The sequence below is a fragment of the Aythya ferina genome (assembly GCF_964211825.1).
Source record: "Aythya ferina genome assembly, chromosome: 5".
NCBI classification, from domain to species: domain Eukaryota; kingdom Metazoa; phylum Chordata; class Aves; order Anseriformes; family Anatidae; genus Aythya; species Aythya ferina.
In genome coordinates this window covers 59,566,810-59,579,232 of record NC_140301.1, presented here as the reverse complement: position 1 = coordinate 59,579,232, position 12,423 = coordinate 59,566,810, and the positions used below count along the sequence as shown (strand labels likewise).

General features: G+C 40.4%; 1 protein-coding gene across 4 annotated transcripts in view; it reads left to right on the top strand.

Moving 5' to 3' along the window:
- The window catches only part of PPM1A (protein phosphatase, Mg2+/Mn2+ dependent 1A), a 33,885-nt gene that overhangs the window by 4,431 nt on the left and 17,031 nt on the right, over positions 1 to 12,423 (top strand). For 3 of the 4 annotated variants that reach the window (XM_084520891.1, XM_084520893.1, XM_084520890.1), the window contains exons 2-3: positions 9,351 to 10,202; positions 11,957 to 12,074. In XM_084520891.1, the coding sequence (XP_084377017.1) occupies positions 9,369 to 10,202; positions 11,957 to 12,074 (952 nt within the window). In that variant the 5' untranslated portion in view covers positions 9,351 to 9,368. Of the gene's footprint in view, positions 1 to 6,689; positions 6,858 to 9,350; positions 10,203 to 11,956; positions 12,075 to 12,423 lie in introns of all 4 variants that reach the window. The other variant, XM_084520892.1, reaches the window with a different exon arrangement.

The window sequence follows — 12,423 nt, the reverse complement described above, 5'->3', positions numbered from 1 at the left end:
GCTTCCACTGTTTAGAGTGTAAACTTTGGAGCAGCATACTAGCAGAAGAGCATCTCAGAGGGATGCAAAGGAAAAACAAAGCTGAGTAATCAGATTCCAGTGTTGAAATTCAGAGAAATGCTACAAGTTCACAGCTAGAGAAGAACATTATTCTCTTTATCGCTAACATCTTAGTTCTCAGTTCAGGTAAGAATATTTTAATTGATTAAAATATCTTCAAATAGTTTGTAAAGCCAAGAAACTCAAGCGTAATGTGCCTTGTGCTCTGGTAGCTGCGGTTTAAATAAAGCAAAGCACTTAAAGGTCCTTACGCGCATTGGCGATGTGCAGCTGAATTATGTGGGACTGCGCAGATGCATGATGTAACCCTCATACTTACATGCCTTGCTGGATTGTGACCCAGAGGATGAAATGTGCTTTCATGTTTGGGTCTCAGCTGTAACTTGAAGATTTTCTGTAGCTATGCGTGCAATTCATTTTAACTGCTGTCTGTGCTTTGGGTCTGGAGTTTGAATGCCAATCTGTATTCTTCTTGGCCGCGGATCGTGGCTATTTGTGCACAACACTCTGCTGGTTTTAGATTAAGGAAATACCCTAAAATGCAGTAGCCATGAGAACTGTGTAATCTGTGCCTAAGCTGTTTGTGTTTGGGGATGATTATAAGGAATTCACCAGTTGTCTGTGAAGTTACATAAACCCAATCTTTAGGAAGGGGTGCAGAAAGCAGGGAAATGTGGGCAGGTAAGCGGTTAAGTATTAGGCTGAAGGAACATTTCATGAAGAAAGAATCAGTTTCTATCAATAAATAATTCTCTGATTCCCCTAATCAAATATCTTAAGTATTTGGACAGACCCTTCTTACAGACCTTGTATTCCTTCTGTCTGTAGGGAACCGTTCTGGGGCTGCGAAGTGAGGCCCTTTAAGCTCAGGAACTGCTGGTTTTCACACTGCTTAGACGTTGAAAAACAGGAGGATTGTACAGTGTCCTAGTTTGGTGACCAGGATATTTAGAGTTGCAACAAGCTCAGGTTTGGACTCAGAAGAGCATCACCTCACTGTCTTGGCCATCAAAGGCAACTCCATCAGCTCTGGCTGCGCTGCTGGTACCAGGGCTGAGCCTGGCAGTTGGTTGGACCCTCAGAGAAAGCCTTCTGTCCCAAAAATTAATAAGGACTACAACAGGGCTATTTTTTTGCCCTTAGATTCTTTTTTTCCTATTTTTAAATTGTCTTGATGGGGGAAAAAAAATCGACTATTATTCCATCAGTCATTCTCTACCTTTTTTTTTTTTTTTTAAACAAGATAGGAATGCTGGAGATGTCAGGGCAACACAGCTTTGTAAATAAAAGCTCTTGGCGTGTACAAATGAACAAACTCCAGCTTTTCCTAAGCTTTGAGGATTTGACTTCCAGGTCTTAATGTGCTTCTGGCATAGTTTTGATGTAATTTCCTTGCAAGCAAAGCCAGGTTACAGCTGTGTACTTCAGAACATTTCCTATTTTATTCCCATTTGATTCTCATGTGTAGTCAGCAGGTTTGATGTCCCACGTGCTGCTTTTCCTATATCCTCACCAGAATCGTGGTAACGTTGCTGTGATGGGAACTGCAAATATTTTCTCGTAAAACGAAGAGTCTGGAAAACTACTTATGTATCTTACATTAAATAACTTCATAATAATGCTTGGCGAAGCAGGAGGTTTTGTGACCCTGATGGAAACATCTTCTAATCATCGGGTGTGAACAGCTTGAGACATAAAGACTGAAAATTTGGAAGGAGATGGGTGGTGATTCCACGTGTTTGATTGTCTTTGGGTTGTAGGGAGCAGCAATAGCACAGCAGCCTTTGTGGTGAGGGTGTCAGTTAAACACTGCAAGAGCATTCATCGCAGAAAGGTGGTGCGGTGCTGTAAGGGCTTGTCCTCAGCTACATCTCCATTGCCACAAGTGACAATTCTCAATTACGTTAACTATTCAAAAAAAAAAGCAGCAGTTTCCTGAGTAGGAAACTGTTTCATCACAAGTGTGTGTGTGTGTAATTTTTTTTTCTATATTTCAGGAATGGTTCAATTAATGCATTTGATGTTTGGTCTTTTTTTTAATTACTGTTTTCAAGCCTCACTTTGTTTTTGTAGTCTCAGCGAATAATCCCACCAGGACCTCTTTCCATGCAGCATATTTTTCCTCGTTTATTTTAACACTTTAGCTAAAACACTGTGGGGTGCTGGGAGGGGGAATCTGTAGTCACTTGACTTTACTGCAGTGGCCTTTGAAGAACCTGAGCAGTCCTGGTCCTAATAAGCCATTCTGGGCTCGAGGTCTGTTACCAAGAATTTCATTTCCCTCTTTTGGGTAGCGGTGGCGAGGGCTGGACTCAAATTCTGCCTGATTCTTCTGAGTGGGGTTAGCTGAAGTTGATAAAAAGCAAATGCCGTCGTGTTTTGTTTTTCTTTCTGAGTCAGAAATAGCAGTGAAATAGTGCAGTTCTTCCACTAAAGAAAACATTCCTCGATGAATCTTCAGAATATCTTTCTGTAAATGGCAAATAGTGTTTGGTTGGTAATACTAGCAGGGAACAAAGCTGCTGAGACTTCAAGCTGTGAATGAGAGGTCGGAAGAATGAAGTTTTAAAGAAGAGTTTTATTTAGCTGTTGCTTGAAGCATTTGATACGTTCAGGTCTGTTCAGTTCTTGGACTTTCTGAGGCTTGTTTGTACTCCAGAATTGGATATTACGGCCACTGTGTCTAGGAAGGGGGTAATAGTGCTAGTGGCAATACTCTGTTGGTATTGGAAATAGGGGAAAAATTATAGTTCAACTTCATGACAGTATAGCTCCAATTTTCTTATTTTTACTTGCTTGCCTTGCTCTTTGAGAGATTTTGAATTTTACTGCATCTTGTTTATTGAAACAAAATGAAGCAAGGGCTTTCTTTCTCCCAACTTCTGCCTGCAAAGACTGCAGCTTCCTTGGATCTCACAGTTCCTTTCTACAGTGCTTTCCTCAATGGGGCTTTGAATTTTGGCTGGAGCCTGCAGGAGTTTGTGTGCTCTTAACAAAGCGTTTGTTTAATCTCGGTGTCTAAAATGGGTGTCTTTTGTTTATCTTCCAACACATTTTAAATAAGAAATCTTTGGAAAATGTTGTATAACCAAAAAGGGGCTGCAGCTAAACACCAGCGGGGGGATGTTTTCTGATTATTAATTTTTTCAAGCAAGGACCTTGGGGTTTTCATTCTGTTCCTACTGCTCAGGCAGCAGTGTATGATGGTGCAGAGCTAGCTCATTGATTTTCAGAGATTTTTTTTTTCATAGTGATTGGGCTGCTTGTACTTTGATACTGCTGCCGAGTGCTTTTTTCTTAGACTCTCCCACCTCTACTTTGAAGTACAAATGTTCAGAAATAATCAAGAAATTTCTTGGGGCCAAGAAATATTATTTATTTTTTCTGAGGATGCAAGTCTTGTTAGGATCTTGATGAGTGACTGGTACTTGTGGATGCAAGTTGTATCTCCTCTCAGAATCAATTTAGTGATTTTGCTATTCCTCACAGTGGTCCTAGTGCTTCTGGGAAGAAGTTATTTTCTTCAGTAACTGACCACAGAGCAAAAGAACTCCATAAAGAAACGTTGAAGCTGCATCACCCTCTTTCTAAATCTCTGCAGGAACAATTTGTTAGACGAGTTATCTTTTTCCATGTTCAGGACTTTCTTTTTTGGAAAATCAGATTACAAACATCTTTCAAGAAAGTTTGGACCTCTGCCAGCACACATGCATGTTGAGAAGAACAGCTCCTCGTTTAACCTTGGAACAGGTTTGGTTGTCTGGAGAAAAGGCAGATAACAGCAGAAAAAGGTGAAAGGAGGCAGGGTGCTAGCTTAGGAATGGTCACTTTCCATGTTCCAGGAGACTTTTGGAGGCTTTACCAATCCTCTCCATAGTCCTACCGTAATCCCCAAACACAAACAACAAATGCATCGATGTAGGAAAACAAGTGGGATAAAATATTTTGCTATTTAATGTGAGGAGACATTCAGAAAGGCTGTCAGCCCCTAGCATGAACGGCAGATTTTAACCCAAAGGGGAGTTATCTTTAAATAAATAAAAGCTCAGTGAAATGGTTTATTAAAAAGTAGCCCAAATTCTTCATTTTATTTCTTGTCCTACTTCTTTTTTGGAGACAATTCACAGGTCTCTTTATTGGCCATCTATTCTTGCATTTGAAAGTAGACATTCAGAAACATCAGCTCTAATTTTCAGTACTTTATTGATGTTGTTGAGCCGTGAATGCCAGGACTCCGTCATATAGCCTCTGATAGTTTTGAAATAGTTTCGTTGGCAAGAAGCTTTTTCATGACTTCATTCAGCCCATGACTGTGGTGTAATTACGTCTCCTCGTCCGCGTGTTCTGTTTTATTTTAGTCATTCTTCTGATCCCCGGGATGATCTCTGACATGTTATTTGTTAATGTTAATTGATTTGGGGCTTCCAGTATGGAAGATTTTCATTCAGCAGGAGCTAACTTGAGAAATTTTTTTTCCGTGCCTGCACAATTATATCCTGACTGGTTACTGCATCCAAGGCAGGGGGGCAAAGTGCCACAGATCAGGTTGGAGCTGAAGGCTTTGGGTGCCCCTTTTCTATTCATCAAATTATACGTACTGCTGCCGACTTCTTCTGTGTCCTCTAGTTCAAGTAGAGCTTGTAATCTCGCTTTATGCGTGCTCATTACAGCATACAGGGCGTAATGTCACTCGGAGAATTGTTCCAGGAAACTGTAGGATGGGGACACTTCTCAGCTTAGGTTGGACAAATAGCTACGGCTGCAGTGTGCCTCCTATAAGCAGCTTATCCTAGTGGAAGGAGTACAATTCGAGCATTGTTTTAAAAGGATTATTAAATTATATATTGTTAAAGTACAAGCTGCAGGTGGGGGGTGGTGGTTTTTCGTGGACAAAATGCTCGGTTCATAGTCTGAGATCTTTGGAAAAATCCATAAGGTTTTTGCAGGGGTGTATGGATTGTCATTGATTGTCCTTTGTGAACGATTTAAGATGTTTGAACCTTCAAGCAAATGAAAAAGCATACGTAGAATTTATTTTCTTGTGTACCAGGAGTTAATACAGTTGCACTGACTGGATAGTGTAATTTGAGGGACAAATAAAGGGGCAAAGGGATTTCATGCATTCCACTGGTGTATCTGCGGTTGTCCGTGGTTGTCCATGGTCTGGTATACTAATTACCCTCCTTTTCTTTGCCACTCAGTTCTCCAATTGCATCTATTTTCAAGGGCTTTAGCTACTGACTCTTTGGCATGCTCCATTCATTATTTCGGTTTTGTTTCTAATGCTGCAGTCCTTTGAATTTTGGCACTCTTGTGTTTTATCCCAGATCTTGTTACTTGTGTTGATTTTTCTAGGCCTGTACAGTACTCTCGCTTTTCTGTCTGCAAACTGCGAGTTGAGTTTTTCGTGCACTTGCTGTAGAGGTTCTCCTTCAGTTTGACCTCTATGGAGTCAGCATTCCTCAAGTCATGCTTCAGATGCACTCATAGATGCATCTCTGGGCATTCATATTTATGCACAGGGTCCAGTCTCACTTCATTTAATTAAGAAATTATTTAATAAAATAAAAATCAGAAGCCTCTGATTATTCTTGGGAGCCAAAACCCAGGAACTTTGACTGCAGGAAGCTCTTGCTTTCAGGAGTAACTAATGGAAGGCATAGACACTGAAATGGTGAACCAAAAGTCAGCCTTGGTTAAAACTGTAGGTTGTTTGGCCAATTGCTGTGACAGTTGCAGTGCCTGATGGTGTTTTAGTTACCCTTCTGAAGAAAATCTTGCACCTCCAATGTTCCTACAGGGCACTGCTGCTGTCGTGCTGTTCAGAATCATCCTCCTCTAAGAAAAAAACAACAGGAGGTTTACGTTTTGCCAATAGATGCACCGGTAAGCATCCAGATTAAAGTACATTTTCTCAGACTTTGGCTTTAGTAGGGACAGGAATGCTGTCTGTCTCCGTTGGTCGTTCATACGTTGTTCAAGCATCCTGAAAGTGAAGGCATCCAGGTTTGGTATCCCAGTGCCAGAGATGACCAGATGGCTGCAGGTGACTAAAGAACTGTGGAAGAGGGGTGAGCCAAGCCGTGCGTGGAGTCTGGGTGCGTTCAGACTCTTCTGGGCCTGACTTCCCTCTCGTTAGTGGTGTTACTTAACGAAATCCTGCTGTAACGTGGTTGCTTGCAGTGCTGTAGGTCAGCCTGATTTGCATGCGTGGTTATATATGCTGAACTAAAGGTGTCATTCAGGCTTAAGCAGCATAGTGCTCACAGCTCCTCGTGAAAGAATGTATGAGGTACTGGTGAGTTAGGTAGGCACTGATGTGTGAAAGGTGTCTATAGATAGGGACTCGAGAGCAGGTTTAAGATTTTTTTTTTTTTTTAGTAGGGAGGCAGCACAGCTTTATGTCAGTCTGTGTGTTTTTTCTGCTCCTTTAAAACTCAAAAAAAAAAAAAAAAAAAAAAAAACTTGAAGACTGCATAAGGGGGAAGTAGCAGGTAGGCTGCGTTTCCTAAGAATTCACAAACTGGTCATTACTAAACCCACTTTTCTGAACATGAACTGAAATTCTGGAAGACTCGAAGGCTTGGCACGTTCATCCTACCTGCTAGTAAACTATGCTTTCCCTTCAGATACAAGGATTTTGAGAACCTGGCCTTGCATGCCTCCAGGTGTAGAGTGGTACGGTGGAAGTACAACTAGCTAGAGCATTGCGAGGAAGGTAACCGCGGTCTGTTGCTGCAGTTTCCAGAAGGTGAATACTTCATGCCATGGGCTCTGAATAATTTCCTAAGTAAAAGGTATGTGTGACCACATTGTGGTTATCCTGCTCCCTGGTTGTATTCACATCTCTGGTGGGTAGCTCACACCCTCGAAGAATCATGTGTCAACATCTCACCTCCGAGGCTTAATTTAGAAGAATAGCAACAGCTTTCGTTTTGCCTCCTGGGAAGGGATAAGGCAGCTTGATTTTAAATGGAGAGCAGATTCCTTGAGTTTTTTTTTAATTGTGGTTTAGGTGACAAACTGCTGAGGGGGATGAACAGCTTCCAGAGCACAACTCTGAGTATTGGGAACCTAGTAATGTGAGAGACTTGAAGCAAAACTGCTTTTTCTGCTTCAAATTTGGCAGTGCTTGTGGTTGGTTTAACTATATCTTCTTAATGCTTTTGGTTGGTTGTTTTTTAAACAGAGTATTAAAAAATGCAAAATACTTCGCAAAATGTGGCATTTGCCAGGGCACTTTCTGCTTTTTGAGCTCTAAATTCAGGTTAGACAATTGAATTCTGCTTTGTGATCTCTTCAACAGTAAAAAAGTGCTGTACATTAGTTCAAACTCCCCTGCTGACGAAGGGGCGAATAAGAAGTCCATTCCGTGAAATAATTCCCCGTTTGATCTATGGCAGCGTTCTGTAATTATTTTGATCACTCTGACTTCATTAGAGCTGTATGTCAAGATAAAAACATCTAAGTCGTATTTTTTCCTAGCAACTGCAGTAACGTGAACCTCATGCATGTGCTTAGGATACGAGAGTGGCGTGCGCCGTGTTTTGCTGCCTAGTTCCACTTTGCACGGGCATCGTCATTTCGTGCTCCCTTGAGAAGAGCCAGAACCGAAGAGCAGGGGCTGGCGTGAGAGGAAGCAGAGGTGTGCTGCTGCTGACATCTCTCCCCATGCAGCTGAAATATGCGTGGCTTTTGTTTTTGTTAGCAAAGCATGTGAGCAAAAGCGTATAACCAGCGCGTGTGCCTCGCATTTGGATCCCTGTCGTGGTGAGATCAAATATAAACACTTCTTGCCTGTTTATTTTAACACGTACAGATGTTTCAAAAAGGGTGATAGTGGCTTGGAGGAGACATGCTGGAAGGCTTTATTGCGTACACGGTTTCGTTGCTAGCTGGGGTTGTGCTGGAGTAACATGCGAGCAAAAAGTGATGTTATCACTTAGTGAGCTGATCTAACATATTCCACATAGATGGTAAAACCTCCTAAAATCCCTAGTAAACCAACTTCTTTCCTAGTACAGCAGCTTAGCTAGGGCCTCGGGTAAAATCTTATTTTGAGAGTCATCTTGGTTGCTTTTTGTCTGCCGTCTTCCAATAGAAAAGCTTGTGTTATTCCCTTACGTTGTATTGTATAACAGTGATTTGCACATTCTTTGGTGCCTGCTGAATTTGCAAGTATGTAAAATGTGCGACCTATTTTGTGTGATTCTTTTTTTTTTTTTTTTTTTTTTTTAATAATGAATGCTCAAATAAACTGATGTGGATTAGAAGGGTGGGTTGGATGGGTAGGGTGTGAGAGCCATGAGGATAAACCAGTCAGTTTGCAAATGTAATTCTTCATTTCTTAAGCATGAATATTTGCTGCATCACATCCCAGTGATCTGAGGTGGAGGAGGATTGGGCGTGCAATATATTGGGCTGGCTTGAAAAAAAGAAAGCAGCATGAATTTACAACGTGTGTGATTTTTATTTCTAAACAGGTTTCTTTAAACTTGTCAGGGGTAGTTGTCTTTCGCTGAAGCATGAATACATTAAGGTTTTAAGTAAATGTGCAGCACAGACATCTGAGAAGCTTGCTGTGTAATTTAACTGAAAATCTAAGGATGAGCTTTCACAAGATGGCTGAGCCATGCTAATGGCTTGCTGCTGCCTAAAGGGACAGCTGCTCTGTTCCTTCTGTGTCTTGCTCCTAGTTATCCAGTCTTGTCACTTTTTTTTCTGCAGGCTCTGGCATTCATCTGGACTCTCCAGATCACTTTACCTGTTTAATAAACAAACAAATCTCCTCTCCCAAAGGAAAACCTAATCATTTTCCTTTTGTTTACCCATCACCAACATAAAAACAGAACATGAGCAGTACTTCGTGGCCAGGCAGTAGGGGTCTAGGAAATGTCACTGGCCTGGAAACATTGAACTCTTTCCTTGGCCCAGTAATTGCAGGGAACATTACCCGTTCAGATGTGTGCCAATCTCATTTTATATCAAACTCCTTTTATATATACTGATACCAGAGACTTTTATCAAAACAATGATAGTGGAATAAAGTTCTTTAAGTATAATAGCTGGAAATACTTCAAAAAAATTAAAACACATGAAAAGTACAAAAGCTAGTAGCAGTGTCCTTGTTTAAATGAGATGAAAGCGATGCAAATTTGAATTGAGAGAAAATTAGGCTTTGTATTTGTCATTTTAGCATTACTTGCACTTTCTGTTACTTAATAGCTTTCATTAGCGAATTTACTATTTATGTTCAGTAATATCTTAATCCTTTTTTTCTTTCGTTTCAGAACTGAAGGAAAGTCATCATGGGAGCATTTTTAGACAAGCCAAAGATGGAGAAGCATAATGCCCAAGGGCAAGGGAATGGGCTTCGTTACGGTCTGAGTAGTATGCAAGGCTGGCGAGTTGAAATGGAGGATGCACATACAGCTGTGATTGGTTTGCCAAATGGACTTGATGGATGGTCATTTTTTGCTGTATATGACGGGCACGCTGGATCCCAGGTTGCCAAGTACTGCTGTGAGCATTTATTAGATCACATCACAAGCAACCAGGATTTTAAAGGGCCAGATGGGCCCCCATCTGTGGAAAGTGTAAAGAGCGGCATCAGAACAGGTTTTCTGCAAATTGATGAACACATGAGAGTCATCTCTGAGAAGAAACATGGCGCAGACAGAAGTGGGTCAACAGCTGTGGGTGTCATGATTTCTCCCCAACACACATACTTCATCAACTGTGGAGACTCGAGAGGTTTACTTTGTAGAAACAGGAAGGTTCACTTCTTCACACAGGATCACAAACCGAGTAATCCACTGGAGAAAGAGCGTATACAGAACGCAGGTGGCTCTGTAATGATTCAGCGCGTGAATGGTTCCCTCGCTGTTTCAAGGGCACTTGGAGACTTTGATTACAAATGTGTCCATGGGAAAGGTCCTACCGAACAGCTAGTGTCACCCGAGCCTGAAGTTTATGAAATTGAGAGATCAGAAGAAGATGATCAGTTCATCATACTGGCTTGCGATGGTATCTGGGATGTTATGGGAAATGAAGAGCTGTGTGACTTTGTAAGATCCAGACTTGAAGTCACTGATGACCTTGAGAAAGTTTGCAATGAGATAGTTGACACCTGCTTGTACAAGGTAGCAAGACTCGAGAGGAAAAGTTTGTGTTTCCACTATTAGATGTTTATGAATGAGTTAAGAATAATAAGTTTTGATTTCAGTTGATAAGTATGTTCTATGTTAACATGACCTTGAAACTAATTAAATTACCTTGATTCCCATAAAAATGGTGATAGAGAGAAAACAAACATGCAACAGTAACAGTAGGGGCATCTTTGATGAAGAGTTGAAAATCATGTACAGATATGTTGTGATACCTGGGCAACTAGAAGCTAATGGGAGCATATGGGCAAGCCAAGGACAATAACTGTCCTTTTCTATTTCACAACATACCTTACAAAACCTTAACTCTTTCATCAGACTGGAAGATATTCTTCCTGCTTTTTCCTTCCTCTCGTAACTTTACTGCTGTAATTACATCAAGATAAATGCAGAATGATTGAACCCTGACTTATTTTACAATTTAAAGTTTTCTCTCGACTATATGAAGATCTGACTTCCTAAGTCAGCTTTTGTTCTGGTTTAATTGCTGTACTTCTCATTCAGTGTTGTGTCATACAGCTGCGAAGCTAACGCAGAAAAAGATAGGACTGTTTTGTTTAACAAATCTATGCAATTTTGTGTACAATGGCTTCCACCTTGTGTAGGATGGTGCAGTTAAGAGATTTGAAATATTTGGTTTCACGGCTTATTACTTAATTTTCCAAAGGCACGCTGTAAGTCATAATGCAAAATGCCCAACATTTTTGATACTAAAGAGGCAAGAGAGCATCTCAGCTCTTGCCACGTGGCTACAAAGGTCATTGTTTCCCATTTGGAAAAAAGGAATTACTTTCCAACACTTTGGAAGATTAATAATGCATGTAGTTTTGTTTACAACTTTGTCTGGTAGCCTTAAAAACAAGGGAATGAACACTGGCTCATGGATGCTGTAACCTTTGCAGTAGCCAGTTCTCAGCACCTCCTCATACACCCATATATACTTTTTAAAACATTTCTGCTTGTTCTTGATCTTATTTGCATTTAATTTGCATTAACTGCTGAGCGTATAGATGCGTGTTTGTAGACAAGAGCTCAGGGATACTGAAAGCAAACTAAACGGTTACTTTTGATAAGCAGAAGGTGTCTGTATTCTAATATACTTGAGTATTAGAGTTGCATTTAATTTTTAAACGTTTCCATTTCAAAGAATGCTTTCGTAAAGGCCAGAGCCCTTTCCAGCTGGTCTTTTAATAGATCCTCTAACCTGTAATCTGTCTTTTTAGAAACGGGGGAAAAAAAACCAAACAAACAAATCAATAGCAGTGGTTTTGATTTGTTTTTGGAACAACTGTCTGAATTCAATTTATTATGTACTGTTTTTAAGCAGTACAGGTTTTGTTTACTGATTTTAATATTTCAACTGTTTTCTCAGAATGATCAGATGGTACTTAAAACAAGAGGGAACACAGCTTTGTAATTGAACATCACTTATTAATAACATCATTTTTTAAAAGACAATGGGCTGTCTAATTGGCTCCAGATAGTCGTCAGACCATAAAAGTGGAAAAAAACAAAAATGACTTAAAAGGTAGTTTTTACTGAACAAACTACAAAAAGTAGATTTCTGGAATTCTGGAAGGAAAAAAAATTAGGTTAATGATGATGATAATCTGTGGGAGCAAAAGTTGTATTCTAGTACCATGATTGGTGAATTCTTGTGTGTAAAATGCTTTGATGTGGATTTAGTCTGGTATGTATGCATTCTCAAATCGTTTTTTCTTTTCCACCAGGGAAGTCGAGACAACATGAGTGTGATATTGATCTGTTTTCCGAATGCACCAAAGGTATCACCAGAGGCGGTGAAAAGAGAGGCAGAGTTGGACAAGTACCTGGAAAGCAGAGTAGAAGGTGGATCATTTAAAAAAAAATAAGTAACTTTGTTTTTAAACAGACCCCCTGACCCCCTTCCCTTTCCAACAACTAATTGTATACAGGCTTTTTAATAGACTTTCAAGTGCCATTGGCCATCTAGTGTACATCTCTGAAAAAGGCACTCTTACAGTGCTGCTGCGTGTCCTGACAAAATTCTGCTATGAAAGTGCAGCAGACTGTAGCTCTGAAAATTGGTCAGGATGGCAGAGAGGATTCATTTGTACTCAGTGTTCTTCGTGAGTCCATTGACAGCACTAACTTCAGCCCAGTCTGTCCCTGTGCCTGTTACATGAAGTTAAATAAAATAGTCAGAATATCTTGTACA